The sequence below is a fragment of the Lepus europaeus genome, chromosome 7, assembly GCF_033115175.1.
Source record: "Lepus europaeus isolate LE1 chromosome 7, mLepTim1.pri, whole genome shotgun sequence".
In the NCBI taxonomy this organism is placed as follows: Eukaryota; Metazoa; Chordata; class Mammalia; order Lagomorpha; family Leporidae; genus Lepus; species Lepus europaeus.
In genome coordinates this window covers 65,730,761-65,756,573 of record NC_084833.1, presented here as the reverse complement: position 1 = coordinate 65,756,573, position 25,813 = coordinate 65,730,761, and the positions used below count along the sequence as shown (strand labels likewise).

At 40.0% G+C, this 25,813-nt stretch overlaps 1 protein-coding gene across 8 annotated transcripts in view; it reads right to left on the bottom strand.

Moving 5' to 3' along the window:
- Positions 1-25,813, bottom strand: part of EMSY (EMSY transcriptional repressor, BRCA2 interacting) — a 96,227-nt gene that overhangs the window by 16,670 nt on the left and 53,744 nt on the right. For all 8 annotated transcript variants that reach the window (XM_062196738.1, XM_062196745.1, XM_062196740.1 and 5 more), the window contains 5 exons: positions 24,776-24,925; positions 20,606-20,776; positions 11,950-12,086; positions 7,745-7,918; positions 5,265-5,463 (listed from right to left, as the gene is read on the bottom strand). In XM_062196738.1, coding sequence (XP_062052722.1) covers positions 5,265-5,463; positions 7,745-7,918; positions 11,950-12,086; positions 20,606-20,776; positions 24,776-24,925 — 831 coding nt within the window. The remainder of the gene's footprint in view (positions 1-5,264; positions 5,464-7,744; positions 7,919-11,949; positions 12,087-20,605; positions 20,777-24,775; positions 24,926-25,813) is intronic.

Sequence of the window (25,813 nt, the reverse complement as noted above, 5' to 3'; positions counted from 1 at the left end):
TTATCCATATAAAACCTCTCTTCTAAATAAACCTAAGATGTCTGTATCCCTTCTATGATGGAGAATGCACCTTCCCTCTGAAGCACTGTCCTAAAGCTCATAGCCTTCACAGTATTTAACTGCCTAGACAGCATCACTCAATATGTTCCAGAGAACATTATAGTTCCTCTAGATGTTCTGAAAAAAATGGTTCCATGGTCAAAAGAGCTGGGGGACATTTTACATCATATATTCCACTCTTCATCTTTCACAATGCATATTAGCACATGCCAGCTCTGAAAAGTTCAGCAAACTTAATCTGGATTTACTTCTCACCCTTACTCTGACCTACTAAGATCATAAGTCTTCATGAAAAAATTATCCTAGAAACTGGGTTGTGATCTACTCAAAGCAATGTTTCTACAAAGTGCATTTCTGCATTCACCTCATGTCTAGTTCCATTTTCAGTTCCAACCCTTGGCTTTGTCTCCTTGTTCTCATCCAATTTGCTTAACACAATCTTTCATTTAGCCCACTTTAAAACCTTTCAGAACAAGGCAGGGCACACATTTAATTGTTTATACTTTTTCAAAACAAATCTAGAATCCATTAAGTTCAGCCCATTCCCATGTGACAAAGAGGAAAAAGAAGACCCACTTCAGAAGGAAAGGATAGGATGTATGGAAAGCAAATGACCCAATCTTGAGTAAGTGGCCCACGCAAGTATGCCCTTGACCCAGTAGGCTGGGTCATCTAGCTTTCTAGCAGTATCTAACAGCCCAGGTGTGCACTGTCCGAAAAGCCCACTACACAGCTAGGGGAAACCCCAAAGAAAAAAACATTTTGGAGTCAGGCAAGATAATTGTGTTTACACGGCTGGCACTTAATCCTTTGCCGTAGTTGCACAAGATTAAGTTTTTCACTCAGTGAAACTTTTAGTGAGTATCTAGTCAGATATCCAGAGATGAGTGAGATTCTTACCCTTGAGAAGTTAATAGTCTAGTAGAGAAGGAAACGATTGTAACAAACAAACAAAAACTACAAAATCAAATGGTCCACATTAACACAGTAGTACAATTCAGTACTGGAAGCATAGTGGAGGAGGGATGAACCCTTTCAGGTAGATCAAGAAAGTCTTTTAACATGGCAAAGATAAAGACTCGAGCCTGTGAGGAGACAGTTCAGGAATAAAACATGGGGCCTAGCCGTCTCCTGGAAGGTGGGGAGAGTAGAGGAAGTCGTAGACCACAAGTGAAATCAAGGCACTCTGCTGACATTAGACACCCTTATTCCAGGTCTTGTGTAGGCAAAGTCACCAGAAAATTCTCAAGTCAAGAAAAAGTTGAGGGGGCTGGTACTGTGGCGTGGAGGGTAAAGCCGCTGCCTTCAGCGCCGGCATCCCATATGGACGCCGGTTTGAGTCCTGGCTGCTCCACTTCTGATCTAGCTCTCTGCTATGATCTGGGAAAGCCATGGAAGATGGTCCAAGTGCCTGGGCCCCTTACCCATGTGGGAGACCCAGAAGAAGATCCTGGCTTTGGATAGGCGCACCTCCAGCCGCTGCGTCCAACTGGGGAGTGAACCAGCAGACAGAAGACCTCTCTCCCTCCCTCCTTCTCTCTCTCTCTCTCTCTGCCTCTCCTTCTCTCTGTGTAGCTCTCTCAAATAAATAAATAAATAAATACAGACTAACAAATATTCGTGTAAGTATTTAGGGGTAAAGAAATACGATATCTACAACTTACTCTCAACTAGCTAAGAAATTAAAAAATTATACACATACAGCAGAGAATAAACAACAAAGCAAATAGGACAAAAGACAAACAAGCAGAAAATCTGAGTAAAGAGTATGCACAGGAGTTCTGTTTACTATTCTTGCAGCTTTTCTGCAAGTTAGAAATGATAGCAAAAGGAAAAGTTACAAAAAACAGAAAGGTGGCTAAAAGCTATGAAAACAGCAATATAATGGAAAAAGACTGCTATGTACCACTCACTTTCCTAGTAGATATTGCCCTCATATAATTTAAAAATTAGTATATCAGACTGACCAAAACTTCTACTGCTTTCTCTTTAAAGTATAGCACATATATCCCCAGCACTTGTCTGTGTGGGAATGTATTAAAGAACCATACAGGAAGGGGGGGAGGGGGACAAATGCAAATGATAAAAACTTGCTATATTGTCAATATATTAAATATGCCTATTTTGAATTATGAAAATTTTCTGTTAAAGAATATTTTAAAAAGTAATGCAAAACAAATAAAAATATATGAAGTCAAATATCTATCCCACTCTCACAATAAAAACTGAAGATTGAACTGATGAAGTAGCATGTTTAGAAACTACTAACTGGCTTACAACTCCCTTAAAAAAAGAATAACAATGTCAAAGGATGAACTGATATTATGAATCTATAGACACCTACTATTTATGTCCCCCTTCCAACATCAGTTCACAAACTAAACATCTTACCTGCACTCTATGAAAATATTTCTTACAGGCAAAAAAAAAATCAGTATTACTCAAAAACTGCAGATTTTAAAAGAAGAATGGGGTAGGTGTTTGGGACGGTAATTAAGTAATTTATGATTACTTAATGCTCCCATACTCCACATCAAAGTGCCTGGTTTGAGTCCTGTCTACCAGGCTTCCAATCCAGCTTTCTTCCAATGCATACCCTAGGAGGCTCAAGTACTTGGGTCCCTGCCACCAATGAGGGAGACCTGGATTGAGTTCTGGGCTACCGGCTAGTCTCTGGCTCAGCCCTGGCTGTTCTGAGGAGGATGGAAGATCTCCCTTCATTTGTCTCTGTTTTTCAAAAATATAAAAACAAAAATAATAAAAGAGAAAAAAGCAGCCAATCGGCTGAATTAACAATGTGATTTGCATATACTAAATCAGGAAGATCCAAAAGAAATAATCGAAAAAAAAAAAAAGAGAAATGATTGAAGAATCAGCTATCACTCCATTAACTAACATATAGACTTCATAGTCAGCATCGGATGACAGCAAATCGATTCACAAAATATTACTATCATTGATAATGTGCTGAAGGGAGCTATGTGCATTCTGAAATGAGTGTCATATTGCTTATCTTTTAAAGTCAACATTTTCCTTTACTTTTCACTGATGAATTTTCCAAGACTATTTTAAATGCTACCACCTCCTTCATGAAGCTTTCCAATCTTCTCACTGCATTGTGAACATTCAGCTTTTGGCATTTTGTTTTGTTTGTCATTAATAAAATTCTTACACTAGAATTGTATATATATATATATATATATATATATATATATATATATATATATATATATTTTAATCCCCTGTTATAAAATTTTAAACTCCTGGAGGACAAGAATTACATTTCACTCAACCTCTATAGAAAACAGCACAACTCTTAGTATAAACTAATAAGTAATTGTCAGAGTGAATTAATGGAATAATCAGCAAAGTGAACAATGTAAAACTAATCTTGGAAGACTCTACCGAAGAGTTAAAACAGTAAAGTGATTGTACCACATGAAGAATGTGTATGAGAAAAGTGAGGATGCTGGCGCTGTGATACAGCAAGTTAAACCACCATCTGCAACGCCAGTTGGAGTTCAGACTGCTCTTCTTTGGGTCCAGCTCTCTGCTAATGTGCCAGGAAAGCAACAGAAGATGGACCATCTGCTTGAGCCCTTGCCACCCACATGGGAGACAAAGATGGACCCAGCCCTGATCATTGTGTCCATTTGGTGAGTGAATCAGTAGATGGAAGATATCTCTCTCACCTTCTCTCCCTCTCTCCCTCTTTCTGTCTCCCTGCTTTCTATAACTCTGCCTCCTAAATAAATAAAATAAATCTTTTTTAAAAAATTGGGTCTGGCACTATGGTGCCAGCAACCCATATGGGTGCCAGTTTGAGCCCAGCTGCTCCACTTGCCATTTCCCATGGCCTGGGAAAGCAGTAGAAGATGGCCCAAGGGATTGGCCCTTGTACCCAAGTGGGAGACCTGGAAGAAGCTCCTAGCTCCTGGTTTCAGGTTGGCCCAGCCTCGGCTGTTGGGGTCATTTGGGTAGTGAACCAGTGGTTGGAAGACCTCTTTCTCTAACTCTGCCTCTCAAATAAATAAATCTTAAAAAAAAAAAAAGAAAAGAAAAAATCACTCCAGTGAGAGCAATGGGGATACAGGGAGAAGGAATGAAGTGAGTGAGGAAAGAATAAGATAAAGTTTTGCTTACATGCAGTTGAGCACATAAGCACAGGCACAAATATACAGGGTGAATATTTTAAATCCAAAAATCTGATATTCAAAACTCTCTAAAATCTGAAACTCTTTGAGCACCAACAAGGTGTCACAAGTGGAAAATTCCACACTTGAATCATGTGGTGAAGGATCACTGTAAAAATGCAGGCATACTAAAAATATACCTACAGACTATGTATATAAGGCATTTGTGAAGAAAATGAGTTTCGTGTTCAGAGCTGGGTCCCATCCCCAAAATATCTCACTATATACATGAAATAGTCCAAGATCTGAAAACAACACAAAATCTGAACTACTTCTAGTTTTAAGCATTTCAGATAAGGGGTACTTAATCTGTACTCTGACAGCAAGGGCTGTTAAGATCACTGAGAGACATGAATACTAGATTTAAAGAAGGTCTCAAAGCTATGATCATGAGTTTATTTCAAGAGCCTTCCCAGAAGAATAGCATAACTAAAAAGCACCAAGGACTCTGGGAAGTCTTGCTTATAATTAGGACAATCATGCAATTATCTGGGGTACTTCTGAGAGGGAATTATGCTGGAACAGCAGATAGAAACTAGGTCTTGTGCCATGCAAACTACAATTTATGGTCACCCTACTTACTGTTCACTTTCAGGCCACCTCTGGCCACCTTGATTCTTCCTCAAGGTTCAGCAACAACCATTTCCAAAGGTGAACTCACTTTCTTGCATGCTTTGCTCCCTACTTACCCAAATCAAACAGGAAAAATACGAAAACTACCATCTGGGAATTGGCACAGTTCTACTCAGTTACCATTACCTACCTGATGAAATCATCACCTCAAGTTTACCAATTATTTGATGAACACATGTCATGCAGGAAAGAATGGTAAATTTCACCAAAAATAAAATTTCAGTTCACTGATTAAACATCAACCCACCAAACAAAAAATAAAACTAAAAGAACTGATAAATCAAAGCATATAAGAATGTTTTGAAATCCCTAGCAGCAAGTTCTATTTGGAACTATGTCAGCTATACTTGTGTAAATGAAAAGAAAAATGCATCTTACCTTGGGAACTTTGAGAAGACTCTGTAGAAGAGGAACTACTATCTGTATAGCTCTGTGGTTCTTCTTTTCCTTCCTGAATAGATGAATTACCAGCCTCTGCCACCCTGGATGCTTGCTGTAATGTTTCTGTTACCAGTTGTCTTGTTTGTTCACTAACAACTGTGGCTTGAAATGTTACTGGTTTGGGTTTAATAAGAACCTAAAAGAAAAATGAAAAGCATTTAAAATATGTTAGCATTTTCCTGATAGGGAATATAGGGTTCTTTAAAAAAAAAAATATTTATTTTATTTATTTGAAAGAGTTAGAGAGAGAGCACCGTCCTCAAGATAGGATTCTATAAACATATTATGCTTTGGGTAAAGTATTGCACATCAAAGACTAATTCAATGCACAGGTAAATCATCCATGTGTTTAGTAGGTTAAGCCACCGCCTGTGACACTAGCATCCCCTGTTGGCAGACATCCATATCCTGGCTGCTCCACTTCTGATCCCACTCCCTGCTAATGTGCTTGGGAAAACAGTGAGACCTGGAATATGTTCTAGGCTCCTGGCTTCAGCCTGGCCCAGTCCTGGCTGTTGTGGCCATTTGGGGAGTGAACCAGCAGAAAGAAGATATTACTGTCTCTTTCTTTGTAACTCTGCCTTTCAAATAAATAAATAAATAAATAAATAAATAATTAGTTACACCACTTATGTTTTAAGTGCTACATGCCAGTCTGTAACAGCCATGATTTTAATGTGAACCTATGCACCTGTTTTTTTCTTTCCTATAATGACATTAGGCTTTATTTACAACCTGTAGCCTATATAGTAGAATAATAACCACAAAACTGATAACATATAAGCATTTCTCTTTTGTTTTGTTTCTTGACTTTTTTTTTTTAATTTTAGGTCCCACATATAAGGGAGAACATGCAATATCTGTCTTTCTGTATCCTAATGGAATTTTTGAACCACAGTATCAATCCAGGACTTCTTCCCTCTGAACTTTAATCAACATGATAAAAATAAGACCCTAATTTACTTATGCCCACTGTTCTTCAAGTTTCTTTGCTTTAGGAAGCATATGAAGTTCTAGTCAACACATCTGCAAAGTAAATTTTCTTGAAACTTAAGCATTCTCTGAATAACTTCTTGGAGGAACACTGATTTAGACAGTAACAGAAGCAACAATGGAATATGTAGTGGATCAACTCCTGGTAAAAGTCAAAACCAGACACTAAAACAAGTGAAACGGGAAAAAAATTTCAAACTGTACCATTCCATTTCAAAACTTGTAATCTAGGAATTGACTTCAAATGGATCCATGGAATGAAGCTGTCATTTTAGCACAATTATTTTTATTTCTACCCTGTATAAGATTCTAAACCTTTTCAGTCTCCATGAAGTTACCCATTTCTAAGAGTTCCAGAATGAAATAGTAGTTTTTATTATGTCTTAGATCATGGAGCAAATGAAATTGTTATGGTTGAACTAAACAAACAATTTGGACTTATCACAAAACTTACTTTTCAGATAATATAAACTATTTGGCTGTAATTCTGAAGGAACAGATTCTAATGGCAAATTATTGGTTTATAGGTAAATTAGTATCCTTAGCAAAATTTTAGGGTAGTGTTTCCTTTTTTTTTTTTTTTTTTGGACAGGCAGAGTGAGACAGACAGAGAGAGAGAGAGAGAGAGAAAGGTCTTCCTTCCGTTTGTTCACCCGTCAAATGGCAGCTACGGCCAGCGCGCTTCACTGATCCGAAGCCAGGAGCCAGGTGCCTCCTCCTGGTCTCCCATGGGGTGCAGGGCCCAAGCACTTGGGCCATCCTCCACTGTCTTCCTGGGCCACAGCAGAGAGCTGGCCTGGAAGAGGAGCAACCGGGACAGAATCTGGCGCCCCAACCGGGGCTAGAACCCAGGGTGCCGGAGGATTAGCCTAGTGAGCTGTGGCGCCGACCAGGGTAACATTTCTTAACCAAAGCTGATACTGATCGCTTCCTCTGATAGTCTCAGAAAAGCAATTTAAGTACTGACAAAACAAACAGTAACCTACTGATTTAAAAATGAACAGACCACTGATTTCTCCATTAGACAGGTTCAAGTAAAGTACATTTTGTAAGTAAATAAAGTGCTTTCGATGGCCATGTTAGTATATAAAAACTATTTTTTTCAGAGGTTCTCCTCAGCCATGTACTCCTCAAGTCACAAAATACACCTTCAGCAAGTTTCGTTCCGAAGGAATTCTTCCCCTAATCTTTGCTCATAACATGGCACAGAAATAACTTAGATACCAAAAAAAGTACTGAGGAAAAAAACACAGATTTTTGAGAACAGATGATTAACTATACATTCAGTCCTAAATTCTAATAATATGATTTTTTAAGATTAGTAAGTTTTTTTAAGATAAGCTTTGCTTTCAAATTTCTGTCTGGGAATTTTAGAAACTTAAAAACAAAAGCCAAGGAAAAAAGTATCATATCTTGTAGCATACCTGTGTTTTTCCTTGCTGCCCATAAACAATTTTTGTTGGGATGATTTTAGCTGCTGGTTGAACAGTGGAACCTATTCCTTTTGGCTGAGTCACAATCATTTTGGTGATTGGCCTTGTAGCAGTGATGATAGCTGGCTTTGCTCCTGTTGGCACCGTCTGAATAGTCTTTTCTCCCTAAATTGAAGTCAATGATTACATTAGAAACTTATATGCATTTAAATGATAAAAACTGTCCTCTTGCCAAAAAATTATGAAACATTTTACTGGGATGATGGAGAAAGCAGTGTAGATTATGTAACAAAACTCACTGCTCACAGGTGATCAAAAATCCTACACTTAGTTGAAATGAAAGTTATCTGACTGAGGCTGGCGCTGTGGCACAGCGGGTTAAGCCGCTGCCTGCAGTACCACCATCCCATATGGGTGCCGGTTTGAGACCAAGTTGCATCACTTCCGATCCAGCTCTCTGCTATGGCCTTGGAAAGCAGTAGAAGATGGCCCAGGTTCTTGGGCCCCTGCATCCACGTGGTACACCCGGAACACTGCGGACAACTGGGGAGTGAACCAGTGGATAGAAGACCTCTCTCCCTGACTCTCCTCTCTCTGTGTAACTCTGACTTTCAAATAAATAAATAAATAAATCTTTAAAAAAGAAAAAAAAAGAAAAGAAAGTTATCTGACCGACTTCTAGCCAAATAATTATTTATTAATGAGAAACTTTTTTTAGAAAAATTTAATTTTATTTATTTGAGAGGTAGAGTTACAGACAGTGAGAGAGAGAGACAGAGAGAAAGGTCTTCTATCTGATGGTTTACTCCCCAGATGGCTGCAACGGCTGGAGCTGCGCCGATCCAAAGCCAGGAGCCAGGTGCTTCCTTCCCGGTCTCCCATGTGGGTGCAAGGCCCAAGCACTTGGGCCATCCTCCGCTGCCCTCCCGGGCCACAGCAGAGAGCTGGACTGGAAGAGGAGCAGCTGGGACTAGAACCGGCACCCACATGGGATGCCAGTGCCGCAGGCGGAGGATTAACCTACTGTGCCACGGCGCCGGCCCCATTAATGAGTAACTTTTTAAAACTTATCTCACTTAAGAATATTTATCATATTGTCCCATTTTCAGAATACATTTATTGATAGAATCTGAAAACTCTGGAATATACACATGTAGTAAAATATTCACAGTGGTAGCTCTAATAGTTGGGATTATAAATCCCACCCTCCAGCGCCATCTTATTTTTCCAGATTCCTCTTTATTTTCTAATTTTTCTGAAATATTTATGTAACTAAAAATTATTGTACAATATACTAGTACTTAAAAGGATACATCCAAAATAAACTTCTAAAGTTCCACAAATATGAAATCTTAAGAACAAGCAGCATGGGGTGGGTGCTGTGGTACAGCAGGTTAAGTCACCATTTGGGATACCCACAGCCATACTGCAGTAACTGGGATCAAGTTCTGCCTCTACTTCTCTTGATCCAGCTTCCTGCTAATGCATGTGGGAGGCGGCAGATAATGGTCCAAGGGTCTGGGTTCCTGTCCCCCACATGGGAGACTCAGATGGAAATCTTGGCTCCTGACTTTGGCCTGCCCTACTCCGGGGTGTTGCAGGCATTTGGGGAGTGCACCAGAGGCTGGAAGATCAGTCTCTATTACTCAGCTTTCCAAATGAATAAATACATATATCTTAAAAAAAAAAAAAAAAAAAAAAAAGAATACACAGCAGACTATCTATGTGAAAAAGTAGGGGCAAGAGATGAAAACAACAAATATATCAATGTTCTTTCTTAGGTTACACATGAATAGAGGAAGGAAAAATTTAGAGCATTTCCTGTATTTTACTATCAGTATGTTACTAATGTCACTTTAGTTGATTAACCAGATAGTTTAAGCCAAATAACTTTCCACCATTTGCTGCATTTTCACTTGCTTTATTCTTAAGTACCATTTCTACTTATTTATGATCTCAACATCTTTTTACTTGAACTTAACCAAGTTCAAATACAGTGATTTTGCTAAATTATTAACATCCAGAAAATTAAAAAAGGAAATGAAATATCTGAGAATTTTTATGTTAGCATTTACTTATGTTTTAGCCACTATCAGTAAACTGTGCAGCCATCTAAACTTGGCAGCCAGTTTAAAAAAGAAAAGGCACCCAGGTGAGCAGATTAAAAAGCAATTCCCCTGAATTCCGAGCTGAATACGATTACAACAATTCTAAGTACTAGCACTTGCTGTAAATAAGGGAAGCATGAAGTGTCTGCCAATCATCAGGTAACTTATTTCAACACACACATGTCCTTCACACCTGTACCTCTGGAAAGAGCTCTAGTTCATTCGCCAAGAACTGCTAGTTCACAAGTGGCATGAACATGTATTAAACAGCTCAACAAGCCTTCTCCCAAGTATGATGGCCCACTCAAGTGAAAAAATACAATCACCAGGGTATTTTCAGATGAATGCTGTGGGCATGTACATGTGAGCAAGAAATAAGAACACAAGGCTGTGGCATAGTATGTTAAGCCTCCACCTGCAATGCCAGCATCCCATATGGGCACAGGTTTGAGTCCCAGCTGCTCCTCTTCCAATCCAGCTCTCTGCTATGGTCTGGGAAAGCAATGAAAGACAGCCCAAGTGCTTGGGCCCCTGCACCCATGTGGAAGATCCAGAAGAAGCTCCTGGCTCCTGGCTCCTGGCTTTGGATCGGCCCAGCTCCAGCTGTTGCTGCCATTTGGGAAGTGAACCCGTAGATGGAAGACCTCTTTCTCTGTTTCTCCCTCTCTTTGTCTGTAACTCTACCTCTCAAATAAATACATAAAAATGAGAACAGATACACATGCCTGTTTCACACCATCTTAATGTTGATCTTCTTCTTTTACTAATGTTGCAGCTATCTGGGGAATGAACCAGCAGATGGAAGATCTCTCTTTCTCTGTCTCTCCCTCTTTCTATGTAATCCTGACTTTCAAATAAATACACAAATCTTTAAAACAAAACAAAAAGTTCTTAGAAAACACAATTAAAAGTTCATTTTGATGCAAAAAAATCTGAAATCCATGCATACAAGGGGTCTTCAAAAAGTTTTCTTATAAAAATGCATTATGAAAAACTGTAGATTTCCATTTTTGCACTAAAATAAATAATTTTTGTTCCAATTTTCCATTAACTTTTTGAAGGTCATTTATATATCTAGTCCTATCAAGCTGCAAATCAGTGTAAAGGGTCCCAAAAATCTGAATTTTAATCTTGGCTTTACTTTTGGTTTACTACGTAAATCCAGAGTAGGAAGAACCTAGGTTTTTTCTCATTGAGAATTTCTAATGCTGGACCCTTCCCAACTTTATAAGGACTGTGACATCCATGATGCATTTGTGAGATTCTCTTAAAGGAAGTCTATTGTGCCATTTTCTAGTGAAGTCAGGCAAGTCAGGGGCCCTATCAAGCCTGAAGAGCTAAGTACCAAGAACAATTTAAAAAACAATGACTAAGAACTTCCTACATGCCAGGCACTGTTCTGAGCACTTCTAAGCACTTTCAAAATATGGATCAGGTTATTGAACAACCTCACTGGTAGAAATCATCATCCCCAAGGTACAAATGAGGAAATCAAGGATTAGAGAGAGTGACTAAGCCACCCATGGTCAAATAACTATGATGCCAAGAGACAAAGGCCAGGTATGTCTAACTCTAAACCTCTTATCCTTCTAACAACTGCCTTCAGAATAACAAATGAATCATTTTGTTGGTTTTTTTTTTTTACAAGCTCAGATAGGTAAAAATGGAAGAAAAAAAGAAAAAAAAATCCCCCATAAATTAATTTGTCTTAACACTGAATACTTCTCTTTGCCCAACCTAGGTCAACTAGTAGACCGGCATTTATTGGCTATAAGCAGAACTAAAATTGTGCTCCAACAGAAGTCCCCTGCAGTTAAGCCAATGGAATTCCCCACCCAGACCAAGCTAAATATCTAAATCATGGTCACAAGCAACTTAGCTATGAGCAACTATGAGCAATGTGTTTTAGAAATTACTGTGAAAAATGGCATCAGTTGGTGGTGCTTTAACAGTTATTATATCACAGTAGTGGTAAATCAAGCCATTCTGGCCATTGTGGGGTTCTAAAGTCCTTAGGCAAATATTTGTGTTACTGGTCTTTGAACTCCTCAATGGATTGCTGAGTCTGCAGTTGAAGCTCTTACTTACTCCAGCATTTAGCAATGTTGTGACAACATTTTTGCCTGGGAGGCCTTGAATGGTCGTTCCTTTTCCTGTAGTCTTTTGCACAACAATCACATTGGGTTTGGAAGTCATCGGAATTGTAGTGATTTTGGTAGTTGTTCCTTAGAAAAGGGGAAAAAAAAGGGGCCTGAGTTAAAGACTAGTGACATTTGGTTATCTCTGTTTATTTGTTTATTAATACATATAGCCAAAGTCATCCCCAGATGATGTGATGGTTGTCATGAAGATGAAAATGAAGGCTTGGAATAGTAAGTTATCTAGAATGAAGGAATATTAAGGACTGATTCTTCAAGTAGTCATTTTTTTTAGTACTCAAGACCCCAAACACCAAACTCAGAATCTAAAAATGTTGCTATCAATACTTCTTTACCTCATCAATTAAATGAAACAAATCACATTCTATTTCATTACACATATCTCTCCCAATTCAGTACTATAATCATGTGACTAGAATGATGGGAAAACTTCAAAAAAGAATGTAAGAGGCAAATTTTATCAAAATTCATATGGCACTAGACTCTAGAGAAAATTTATGAAAAGAAATAGGCCACGTACTTTAGGGTGCTTAAGAAAGACACAAGCAGGGGCAGGTGTTTGGCTTAGCGGTTAAGCTGCTGCTTGGGATGCCAAGTCCCCACTCTGGTTCTGATCCGGCTTACTGCTAAGGCACACTCTGGCTTTGGTCTGATCTCACCCCAGCTTTGGGGAATTTAGGACGTGAACCAGTGAACAGATCAGTCTGTCTGTTCCCCATCTCTTTGGTAATACTAACACAAACCAAGTCACAGATTTAATATGTGCCTCTGTAATATGTAAAACTCTGGAAAGGTTGAAAATAAAACTCTAATTTATACAGTATATTTACATATGTAATTTATGCTTATAATCATTAAGATCTATTTAGGTCTATATCTGCTGCCCCAAGCATATCTATGTTCCAATATTATTTTGCCTTTTCTTCACATCCTTCCATAACATGCTACTCCTCTACCTATCCACCTATTGATCCACCAAATTTCAGCTGGATATTCTTCTAATTGCCCAAATGGGAAATGCTGATGCAAACCCGATTCATGCTGTCTTGACTCCCCGTACCCTGCAACAAAATGAAAGACCCTTGAGCTCTACATTCCATCTGTTAAATTCACTAATTTCTCAGTGTTCAGTGCAGCAGGTGACAGTTAATCTTAACTGCTCAGTGAGTGAATGAACTCAATTTACCAGTAAGTATGTCTTCTTTGAAAATGTTCTCAATGTCAAGAGGCAGCCTCTCAACTCCTCTGGCTTCCCATATCATTTCCCTATTCCAGGGTTTCCATCATGCAGTGCTCCCTGTCTTGCATGACACCTACCTGCCTACCAGCTAATTTCATCATGTCAAGAACCTGGAACAGGGGCATGCATGGTGGCACAGTGGGTTACACTGCCATTTGGGACACCAGCATCCCATTTCAAAGTGCTTGTTCACGTCTAGTACCTCAGCTTCCAGTACAACTTCCTGTTTTTGCATCCTGGGAGGAGGCAGATGACGGCTTGGGTGCTTTGGGACCCTGCCATCCCTGTAGGAGAGCTCAATAAGTTCTGGGATCCTGGCTTTGGCCTGGCCCTACTCTGGCTGTTGCAGGCATTTTATGGAGTGAGTCAGTAGATAGAAGATCGCTTTCTCTTTCTCTGTCACTCTGCTTTTCAAGTAGATGAAAGTAAATAATAAAGAAGAAACATTTAAAAAAGGGGGCCAGGGACTGGTGTTGTGGCATAGCAGGTAAAGCCACCAGCTGCAGTGCCAGCATTCCATCTAGGAGCTGGTTTGAGACCCAGCTGCTCCACTTCCAAGCCAGCTCTCTGCTATGGCCTGGGAAAGCAGGGGAAGATGGCCCAAGTTCTTGGGCCCTTGCACCCACACGGGAGACCAGGAAGAAGCTCCTGGCTCCTGGCTTCAGATCGGCACAGCTCCAGCCATTGCAGCCAACTGGGGAGTGAACCAACAGATGGAAGACTTCTTTCTCTCTGCCTCTGCCTCTCTGTAGCTCTACCTTTCAAATAAATAAATCTTTAAAAAAAAAAAAAAAAGAGGGGTACATTTTGGCACAATGAGTTAAGCTGCAGCTTGCTACACTAGATGCCAGCATCCCATTTTGGATTGCTGATTCAAGTCCCAGCTGCTCCACTTCCAGTCCAGCTCCCTGTTTATGTGCCTGTGAAAGTAGCAGATGATGACCCAAGTACTTGGACCTCTGCAACCCGCATCAGAGACCCAGGCCCCTACTTCAGCCTGGACCAGCCTCCTCTATTGTGACCATATGGTGAGTGAATGAGAGGATATTAGATTTTCTCTCTCATTCTGCCATTCAAATAAATCTTCAAAAAATATATAAAATGTATAATCTCTTTCATTACAGAAGTTTGTCAATTTATGAGATTGCTACAAGCCAAGTCCATCAGCTTAACAAAATGGGGAGGGAGGACACAGAAGGTTAGAAAAGGTTAACAGAATAAGGAAAAGCAAATTTCATACTATATTAAAATAGAATACAATTTATGTCTATACTCAGCAATTATAAGTGCCTGAAATTCTAAAGAGTATGTTTCTATGTCTCAAGGGATACCCAAGTCATACTGAAGCAATATTATTCATTACAAAAAAAACAGGTCATCTGCTACACTTTCACAGTAGTTGATCTCTAGCTCTCACGGTAGGACAGAATGCTTACAAGCTCATTTGCTTAGCATTCTTTAGGACACAGAATGAAACTCACATCCATCCTTCTGTGTCACAGCACCTCACACAGCCCTAACTCAACTCACCTACACAGACTTTACTTACAAGAGTCAAGAAACAATGGGTACGGCCGGCGCCGTGGCTCAATAGGTTAATCCTCCACCTGCAGCGCTGGCACACCGGGTTCTAGTCCCTGTCAGGGCGCCGGATTCTGTCTTGGTTGCCCCTCTTCCAGGCCAGCTCTCTGCTATGGCCAGGGAGTGCAGTGGAGGATGGCCCAAGTGCTTGGGCCCTGCACTCCATGGGAGACCAGGAGAAGCACCTGGCTCCCTGCTTCGGATCAGCGTGATGCGCCGGCCGCAGCGCATGGCCACGGTGGCCATTGGAGGGTGAACCAATGGCAAAAGGAAGACCTCTATCTCTCTCTCTCTCTCTCTCACTATCCACTCTGCCTGTCAAAAAAAAAAAAAAAAAAAAAAAAGAAGAAGAAGAAGAAACAATGGGTACAAACAACTATGAGTCACACTTATATCACAATGGGCGGTGACATGAATGTACTCTTAGATTTTAACAATATGCCTAGAAAATTTTGAGCATTATTATAGGTAGACTTAAAGAAGATCACAAATTGATTGGCTCAGACTTTACTGTCCACAGATTCTGAAATTATCCTGACAATCATGGTCTCTCAGGTAATGCTGTATGTTACTTTGCTCAAAGAAATGAGGCCATGAGCAAAGGAAAAGTGTTGGCGCTGTGGCAGAGTTGGTTAAGCCTCTGCCGGAGATGTCTGCAATCCATATCAGGGCACTGGTCTGAGTCCCAGCTATTCCTCTTCCAATCCAGCCCTCTGCTAATGCACCAGGGAAGGCAATGGATGAAGGCCCAAGTATGTGGGTCCCAGCCTCCTACAAAGGAGATCCATGTGAAGTTCCGGCTCCTGGCTTTGGCCTAGCAAAGCCGCTGCTGTTGTAGGCATTTGGGGAGTTAACCAATGAATGGAAAATCTCTGTCTCTCCCTCTCCCTCTGTCACTCTGCCTTTCAAATAAATAAATAAATAAATAAATAAAAATGAATAAATCTTTATTTTAAAAAGACATTTTTAAAAAAGATAAAAATCAAGTCTGGCCACTGTATTTACGCTTTGGGCACTATGAGAACCTAGGACAAGTAAATGACAAGTAGACCTTATCTGTGTAAAATGAGTATTATCTTTTAACCCTCAACAAAGTTCACAAAAAAAGTAACAAATCTCATAGTTAATTCATATATACACACTTAAATAAACATGTAACTTGGCATGCTTTCCATTTAATTGATTATTCTAATAAAAAGAAAACCTTGACCTCTCTTGAAAACACTTTGGAAACATTAATTTCTCTTTTAGGATTTTATACAAAGGAAGGAAGAACTTTACAGAGGCCAGCGTTGTGCTGGAGTGGGTAAAGCCACAGCCTATGGGGCCGGCACCCAATACAGGTGCCAGTTGAGTCCCAGCTGCTCCATTTCTGATCCAGTTCCTTGCTAATGCACCTGGGAAATCAGCAGAAGATGACCCAAGTACTTGGACCCCTGCACCCATATGGGAGACCCAGAAGAAGCTCATAGCTGCTGGCTTTGGATCAGTCCAGTTCTGGCTATTTTGGCTATTTGAGGAGTGAACCAACAGAAGGAAGATTCATTCTCTCTCTCTCTCTCTCCCCGAAACTCTGCCTTTCAAATAAATAAATCTTAAAAAAAAAAAAAGAACTTTACACAATAACTTTATGCATAATAATGTTGACCAAAGGGTTATTTATAATAAAAACAACAAAAACCTTGTAAGTAACCAAAAACATTTAACCATTAAGGAAAGGGTTAAATTACAGTGACAATATTATGTAGACATTAAAGGGACATACAACAAAATACATTTACCAGCATGAGAAAATAACACTAATACATGAAACAAGAAAACTGCTTATATGAGATCCCAATTTAATTTTTAAAATATACATATAAAAGAGTACTTCAAAAAGTTCATGGAAAATGAAATTAAAGGCAAGTTATTTTGGCACAAAAATTTTTTAGTGTATATTTTTTCATAATCCACATTTTCAACAAACTTTTAAGACCCCAACTATGCATGGATTCCAAAACATTTTGTACCACAGGCAGGCGTTTGGCACAGCAGCTGAGACACCACTGAAGATGCCTGCATCCCACATTGGAGTACCTGAGTCCACGTTCTGGCTCTGCTTCTGGTTCCAGCTTCCTGCTACAAGCACCTTGGGAAGCAACAGATGACGGTGCAAGTACTTGGGTCCCTGTCACTCACATGGGAGATCTGGATTGAGTTCCAGGCTCCTGCCTTCACCCTGGCCCAGCCCCACCTGTTGCAGTCATTTAGGGAATAAACCAGTAGATGGAAGATCTCTCTCTCTCTCTCTCTCTGCCTTTCAAATAAAATGAAAATAAATTAAAAAATTTTTATATTGCACCAAAATAAACCCCCCCCCCTTTTTTTTTTGACAGGCAAAGTGGACAATGAGAGAGACAGAGAGAAAGGTCTTCCTTTGCCGTTGGTTCACTCTCCAATGGCCGCTGCAGCGCCGGCGCACCGCGCTGATCCAAAGCCAGGAGCCAGGTGCTTCTCCTGGTCTCCCATACAGGTGCAGGGCCCAAGGACTTGGGCCATCCTCCACTGCCTTCGCGGGCCATAGCAGAGAGCTGGCCTGGAAGAGGGGCAACCGGGATAGAATCCGGCGCCCCAACCGGGACTAGAACCCAGTGTGCCGGCAACGCAAGATGGAGGATTAGCCTGTTAAGCCACGGCGCCAGCCCAAAATAAACCTTTTAATTCCATTTTCCCATTTTGAAATACCCTCAAATACATACAAACATTATCTACATAAACAAAGTGAATGGGAAAAGAAGTGAAAAGAAATCTAAATTTTAACACATTTCTATGGATGGTGAAAATTATAGGTATTTAATTTTATTTGTACTTTTCTACATTTTCCAAATTCCACCACAATGAGGAGCAAAGTATTTTTAAAGCCTTTATTCTTGTCTGGTTTTTTTTTTTTTTTTTTTTTTTTTTCATAAGATTTAATTGTTTGTTTGAAAGGCAGAGTTACAGAGTGAGAAGGAGAGACAGAGCAAGCTCTTCCATCCACTGGTTCACTCCCCAAATGGTTTTGGCCAGGCCAAAACCAGGAGCCTGGAGCTTCATCTGGGTTTCCCATGTGGGTGGCAGGGGCCCAAGTACTTGGGTCATCTTCTACTCCTTTTCCAGGCACATTAGCAGGGAGCTGGATGGGAAGTTGAGCAGATGGGACTTGAACCACCGGAGCCCACATGCTGTGCCACAGCACTGAACTCTAAGCCTTCTATTCTTATAGTTTAGATGCTTGAATGTGTCTTAGAAATCTTATTATTTTTTGTTTGTTTAAGGAAGAGAGAACTTTAGAATCCATCATATGCTCACGGAGGAAGGCAGAAAATTCCAAGTTTATTCAACAAGGCTTTCTAGTTTACTATGAATAGACAATGAGGAATTAAAAAATTAGTAATAAACTAACCCATTAACTACTGTATGATGGATCAACAAGAGTACTATGGGGGGTAGGGTGAGGCGGGTGGTGCTGTGGCATAGTGGGTAAAGCCATTACCTGCAGTGCCGGCATCCCATATGGGCACTGGTTTGACTGTTTCACTTCCAATCCAGCTCTCTGCTATGGCCTGGGAAAGCAGTAGAAGATGGCCCAACTCCTTGGGCCCCTGTACCTGAGTGGGAGACCAGGAAGAAGCTCCTGGCTCTTGGCTTCGGATTGGCGCAGCTCCGACCATTGCGGCCAATTGGGGAGTGAACCAGCGGATGGAAGACCTCTCTCTCTCTGCCTCTCCTCTCTCTGTGTAACCCTGACTTTCAAATAAATAAATAAATCTTTAAAAAGAGAGAGAGAAGTATAGGAGCCAACAGCGGTAAAGCTGCCACCTGCAATCCCGCATCCTGTGCAGGAGATGGTTCAAGTCTTGGTTGCTCCACTTCCAATCCAACTAATGTGTCTAGGAGGGCAGGGGAAGATGGTCCAAGTGCTGGGGCTTCTGCATCCATGTGGGAGACTTAGATGAAGCTCCTACCTTCAGCCTGGACCAGCCCTAGCCATTGCAGCCATTTGGGGAGTGATGGAAGATCTCTCTCTCTTTTTCTCTCTGCAACTCTGCCTTTCAAATAAATAAATCTTAAAATAAAAAAGAATACTACCAAGTAAGAGAAGTATCTTAATGAAGAATAGTAATAACTAACCCAAGGATCAGTGTAGAACACTTCAGTGGAAGTAAATAAAATGTCAAACAGTGAAATAAATGGAATAAAATTGTCCAACCATGAAACAGAGGATACGGCCAAAATGCACGAGGAATAAGGAAATTTCAACTGTATGTCAAGTATCTCCTACAGTGCCGGAAAAGGTCAGGGATTCCTTGTGGACAGAGCTGCTCCTGAAATAGTAACTATCTCAAGAGTGGGTTTATACTTCAGCACAAAGGTGAATTCACAAAGGTGAATCATATGAGTACAAGCCTAAGATATGGACTTCCTCAGGCCACACGTCTTCTTTTACAGGCATGTGGCTTAACTGTATCACTACAAAGCACTGAAAGTCTGAAAACAGGTCTTGTGACATTCCCTCAAGTTACATGGTACTACACATGCATATATAAGTAAAGAAAAATCCTTAAGGTCATAAAAAGCTACTACCAATGAAAAACTTCTTGAAATATGTTTAATTAAGTGCTCTATACTATTTAAAGATATTGTCAAGTAATAAATTATAATTTGAGCTTTAACTGTGTTATTTAAAATGCCCTCTTAAAACCTGGAATACGATGATTCTTTCCCAACTGGTTTCACCCTCCTCAGTTTGGCAAACATTGGATTTTCTCACTTACACTTAAAAGTAAAGCCAAAATTAACAGCTTTAAATATAGTGCTTTATGCCAATACCATGCCCTGTTTTGCTTTTTTTTCACTCCCCAAGTTATCAGCAACATCAAATTACTGCCAAGAACTTCAATCCCCTGACATTAAAATGTCAGAACAACTCACCTGGGGCAAACAAAATATGACTGGTCCACAAAAATGGTGACAGTTAAAAATCACAAGGCTTGCTTAATCATACATTATTTACTTCATTTTAATTAAAAATAATAATCAATGAAAACAGATGTTAACATTCCCACTTCAGGGTCCATAACCCAAATACTTATGGGGATTAATGAGCCAATAAAAACCAGAGAAGGTTCCAATATTCCAGTAAATAGGCAAATGGTTAGCTTCACTGAGTAAAATATTTTTAAAAAGCAGTTAATATAAATGGTGAAAAGAGCAAGCAAAGATATTCAAGTTTTTTATTTTTAATAAGCCAAAGTGACACTATTAAATGAAATTATGAGGTATGTTACTCCAAACACATGTAGATTAACAAATATTAGTTCTTCACTATCTAGCTTGTATGACCTTGGACAAGTCAACGTGACCTCTATAAATTCAAATCTGACTTCATTTATAAATTGGGCACAGTATCTACTACCTCAGAGTTGTTAGGAGGTCTGAGTATGTTGCCAAACAGAATCCTAAATTGAAAACTCTCTATGCAAACATAAGCCACAATATTTCTATTGTAACTAAAAACAGCTAAATGTTCTTTGTTTTAGGATTATCAAAAGCTTTTTTTGCAAACACTAAAAGTAAAAATTATAGTTAATCACTAAACATACATACTGAGAACAAAATATCAGATTTCTAAGAAATTTAAAAAATTTAAAAAATCAAATAGAATACTTCAGTAGTGAGATAGATTTTCTCCTCTCACTGACATTCACCTATATCGTTAAGATATTTCAGATATACCTACCAGAAACTATATTACTGCTAATTATCTTGCCCCCCAGAGTAGCTAATGACTTGGGTACTACTGTAATGATGCTCCCACTGGTAGTTTTCACATAGGTCGCAGCTCCAGGGGTTGCAGCCATCCGACCTATGGATGGGCTCACTGTTGGCCGGGTATAGGTTGCCTGTGTGCCTATCAAAAGGGGAAAATCCAAAAGAAAAAGCTGTCATTACATACAGAAGAATGATAACTTACACCATTAAACTATAAAAAACTATTATAAAAACTTCAATGTAATATACATTGCTTTAATTTGAAAATGGAACTTCAAGGTGTCAAGACATTACAATTTTATAGCCAGTTTTCAATGCACATAGCAAGAAATGAAGCCAAGTCAATTTGAATCAATTTTACACATAAAATTTTGTGATGTGTTGCATCAAATTACTAACTCAAGTAGAGCTAACCCTATTCCCTCTTCCACTAGACTTCTTCCACTAGCTTCATGCCAAAAGAAACTTAAATTTAATCATCTTTCCTGCCGTAGCATTTTAGATATTTCTGTAAGATTTTTTAAGGTCTCTGCATCTGTCTTATGCTGCTTCAGTGCCAAACTCAATGTCAGCATTCAACAAATAAGTCAATATTATTTACCTAAAATTATATAAACTTTTGCTGTTTTGTACTCTGATTCTCTCTAAATATTATTTCCAACTTTAAAAAGTTAGCCCATCATTTTACTAGAGATTAAAGCTGAAGCTGCCAAGAGCTGCCAGGAATGTTTCTCTTTAACTTAAAATTTTCTCTATTTACATATTTCCTCAACTCTTGACCTCTTAGAATATTTTTCTTCATGTCTCTCAAAGGTTTTTATACCCTTCTCCAATATTTCTAGGACTTCACTCTTTTCCTAAACAGGAATTAAAAACTAGCCAGATGATCCTGTTTTAGTTTCTTACAAATCCAACAACAGAAAGACTATTCCAAAACAAAGAATTATTAGCCTTGGGGAGAACGAAAAAATAAACAAAAGATACGTTAACACCTGGAACTGAAAAAACTTTCTCAATAATTGGACTCAGAAGCTACTGTGAGCCATTTTCAACACCCCCCCCTCAAAAAAAAAAAAAAAAAGGGTGGGGGGAGGCTTTTAACTAGTTATTTACCTTTTAAAATTACAACCACTAGTCAAAAAAGGGGATGGGGGCCGGCGCCGTGGCTCAATAGGCTAATCCTCCGCCTAGCGGCGCCGGCACACCGGGTTCTAGTCCCGGTCGGGGCACCGATCCTGTCCCGGTTGCCCCTCTTCCAGGCCAGCTCTCTGCTGTGGCCAGGGAGTGCAGTGGAGGATGGCCCAAGCCCTTGGGCCCTGCACCCCATGGGAGACCAGGATAAACACCTGGCTCCTGCCATCAGATCAGCGCGGTGCGCCGGCCGCAGCGCGCTACCATGGCGGCCATTGGAGGGTGAACCAACGGCAAAGGGAAGACCTTTCTCTCTGTCTCTGTCTCTCACTGTCCACTCTGCCTGTCAAAAAAAAAAAAAAAAAATTAAAAAAAAAAAAAAGGGGATGGGGAGGAACAGCAGATACAATTAGTTTCAATTGTGTATAAGCATACATCTGAATGGAAACAAATCTAGTACAAAGTAAATATGCTATAGGTATACACAGTTTGCATCTTTTGAATTACAACTAAAAACATTTTAACTTAACCTTTTATAAACACATATTCTAATATAGGCACACAAACAGCCACAGTATTATGTTTTACCACCGCTCCCTAACATGAGGAGTCATACATACATAATGCTATTATCTTTATGCTAAATGGAGAAAAGTTTAGGGTAAGTATGATAGATTTATTACAATAGAATAGTGTTTAAAAGCACAGGCTTTGCACAGAGAAAGAAAATAAAATGGTGGCTGCCTAGGTCTGGGGGAAAGTGGGGAATGAAGAATTATTATTCAATGGGCACAGAGTTTCTTTCTTTCTTTTTTTTTTTTTTTTTTTTGACAGGCAGAGTGGACAGTGAGAGAGAGAGAGAGAGACAGAGAGAAAGGTCTTCCTTTGCCGTTGGTTCACCCTCCAATGGCTGCCACGGCCGGCGCGCTGCAGCCGGCGCACCGCGCTGTTCCAAAGGCAGGAACCAGGTGCTTCTCCTGGTCTCCCATGCGGGTGCAGGGCCCAAGGACTTGGGCCATCCTCCACTGCACTTCTGGGCCATAGCAGAGAGCTGGCCTGGAAGGGGGGCAGCCAGGACAGAATCCGGCGCTCCGACCGGGACTAGAACCCGGGGTGCTGGCGCCGCTAGGCGGAGGATTAGCATGTTGTGCCACGGCACCGGCCTGGCACAGAGTTTCAATATGGGAAGATGAAAAAGCTCTGGAGATAGATAGTACTGATGGTTATACAGCGTGAACACACTTGACGCCAATAATCTGTACACTTAAAACTGGTAACCTTCAGGCTGGCGCTGTGGTGCACTGGATTAAGCCACCACTTGTGATGCTGGCATCCCAGATCGGAGTGCCGACTCAAGTCCTGGCTGTTCCACTCCTGATCCAGCTTCCTGCTAATATGCTTGGGAAGGCAGTGATGATGGTGGCCCAAGTGGAAGCCCACCAGAAAGCTCAGGATGGAGTTCTTGGCTGCTGGCTTCAGCCTGGCCCACACCTGGCTACTGTACTCATATGGGAAATAAACGAGCAAATGGAAGACTTCTCTCTCTGTCTCTGTCTCTCTCTCTCTCTCTCTCTCTCTCTCTCTCTCTCACACACACACACACACAAACACACACACACCTTCCCTCCCTCCCTCCCATGCCCCTGTCACTCTGCCTTTCAAATAAAGAAATAAAAAATATCTTTTTAAAATGGGAACTTCCATGTTATAAGTATCTCACTACAATTTTTAAAAAAAGAAAGCACAGGGGTTTTGTCTGGAGTCAAACACATCTGGGTTCAAATCCCAGCTCTGTCTCTCTTTCACTGTGTGACCTTAGGCACGCTGCTTTAATGCAAGTGGCTGAAAATGAAGACAATAAAGTCTGAAAGAGATTAAGTGCAACATTTGTACAGGCCTTCACATACTGGCCAATAAATCACAGTTTATAAACTTGACAGCTATCATCTTATGCCATTAAAGCCTGTCATCTAAATATTGGCCCTCCTCAAAAAACCCAGTTACACACACCTAAAATAATAGTAAGGGCTAATTCTAATATTAATAGTAACAACTACTGAGCACTATATTGGGGACTTTTTACATACTTAATGTCATTTAATACAATAATTTCATTGCACAGGTATTATTATTCCATTTAAATAGATGATAGAAAGGTTACAAAGGTTGGTTGTTATGGGTACAGTGGGGCTTATCTTTCCAAAACTCCTATAAGATACTTAAATTCTTATGTCTTAATGTTAATGGTTGATGGGTTAGGGTATAGAGTGGGTCGCTGGTGGGGAGCGCCCTCAGAGGGTGATTCTCCAAAGACAGTTATTTTGAGTTTTCCAGTTCAGTCTATGCTGTCTCTCTGTTCCCTGGCTCACATATGATTGCCCCTCTGTCCTCGCAACGACAGGACGTGGACTCTCCAAAGGGTAAGTTGAAATGAACCTTTTCCTTTCCCCCAGAGCAGCTCCTCTCAGTCTTAAAGTAACAAAAAGCAGACTCACACAGTGGCATCATGTAAAACGCCCTGTACTGTCTGCTCCTCAAACACAGACGGTTGCTCTCTTACCTGGACACAATCGCATCTCGTGCTTCTTCTCAGTCTCAGTAAACACTAACCACAGGACAAGGCTACACAGAATGAGGGTTGGCATTGTTTTCATCCACTCAATAGATCCTGACTCAGCACCTACTGCCGGGTCTGCTCTAAGTAGATGTATATGATGAGTAAAGAAGATATGGCTTCTTACACACATGGAGCTTACAATCTAATATGGAGAACATTAAATAATCAATAACTGACCAGCTAAGTAATTATGATAAGTGGTATCAAGAAAAGACCAGAGGATCATGAAAAGGAATAACAAGAAAATACTCATTTCAACCTTTTGGGGGTGTGACAGTCAAGAAAGTCCTCCTGGAAGAATCATCTCATTCATCTTTCTACCCGCTGTGGTACTTAGGGGTATTGCTGTACGGAGAAACTGTGTCATGAACATACAATGAGAGAACTTACCAGTGGGAGTGGTTACCAGTTTAGTTGTCATAATTGCACCATTACTGCTAACCACCATAATAGGGGAATTGCTACTGGTAGGCAGAGTTGCTGTCACTGGTTTTGGTAAGATTTTACTTGGTTGAACCTGTTGTGTGATGATTTTAACACCTTTGAAAGAAGAAAGATAAATCTCAGTACAAATTAAAAACAAAAAACAAACAAACAAAAAAAAAACACCATGTCTCTAATACCATCCCCAGAGGGCAGTCTTTCCTAAAGAGATGCTTTTTTATTAATATTGATGAAACTCTTCAAACTTTTATTTCTCAGATTCCTATCTTTCCCAATTTCTCTTATTTCAGAAATACAACTAGAACATTATATATTAGCAAAGTTCCTAAAGAAAAAGAAATTTTTTGTCTACAGTTGTGTTATATACACATTTTCAAATCAAAGTGTCATCAGACTTGAACTTTTACAGGCAAAAAATCATCTGTTTTATGAAATACTTGAAATAAAAGGACTAGCATAAGAAGCCAAAAACAAAAAAGTTAATATAGCTTTTACATACTCCCAACTCCACCAAAGACTTCTCATAACTCTTTAAACTTAAATAAAAGCTGCTGAAAACTACATACACCGATGTTATTTTTTAGTTAAATTTTTACGGTTTGCTTTTAAATTTTTTAAATTTATTTTATTTATGTGAAAGGCATAGAGACAGACACAGAGTAAGAGAGCTCCCATCCACTAGTCCACTCTCCCATCCACTGGTTGTCTCCCCAAATACTCACAGCAGCTGGGGCTACGCAAGGCCAAAGCCAGGAGGCTGAAACCTAATCCAAGTTTCCCGAGCGGGTAGCAGGGACCCAACCACTTAAGCCATTACCTGCTGCCTCACAGGTGCACACCAGCAGAAAACTAGAATCAGTGTTGGAGCCAGGACTGAACCCAGGCACTCTGATATGAAACGCAGGTGTCTCAAGTGACATCTTAACTGTTGCATCAAACACCCCCCCAAATTGTCTACTTTTAAAGTTTTCTTAATAACTCACA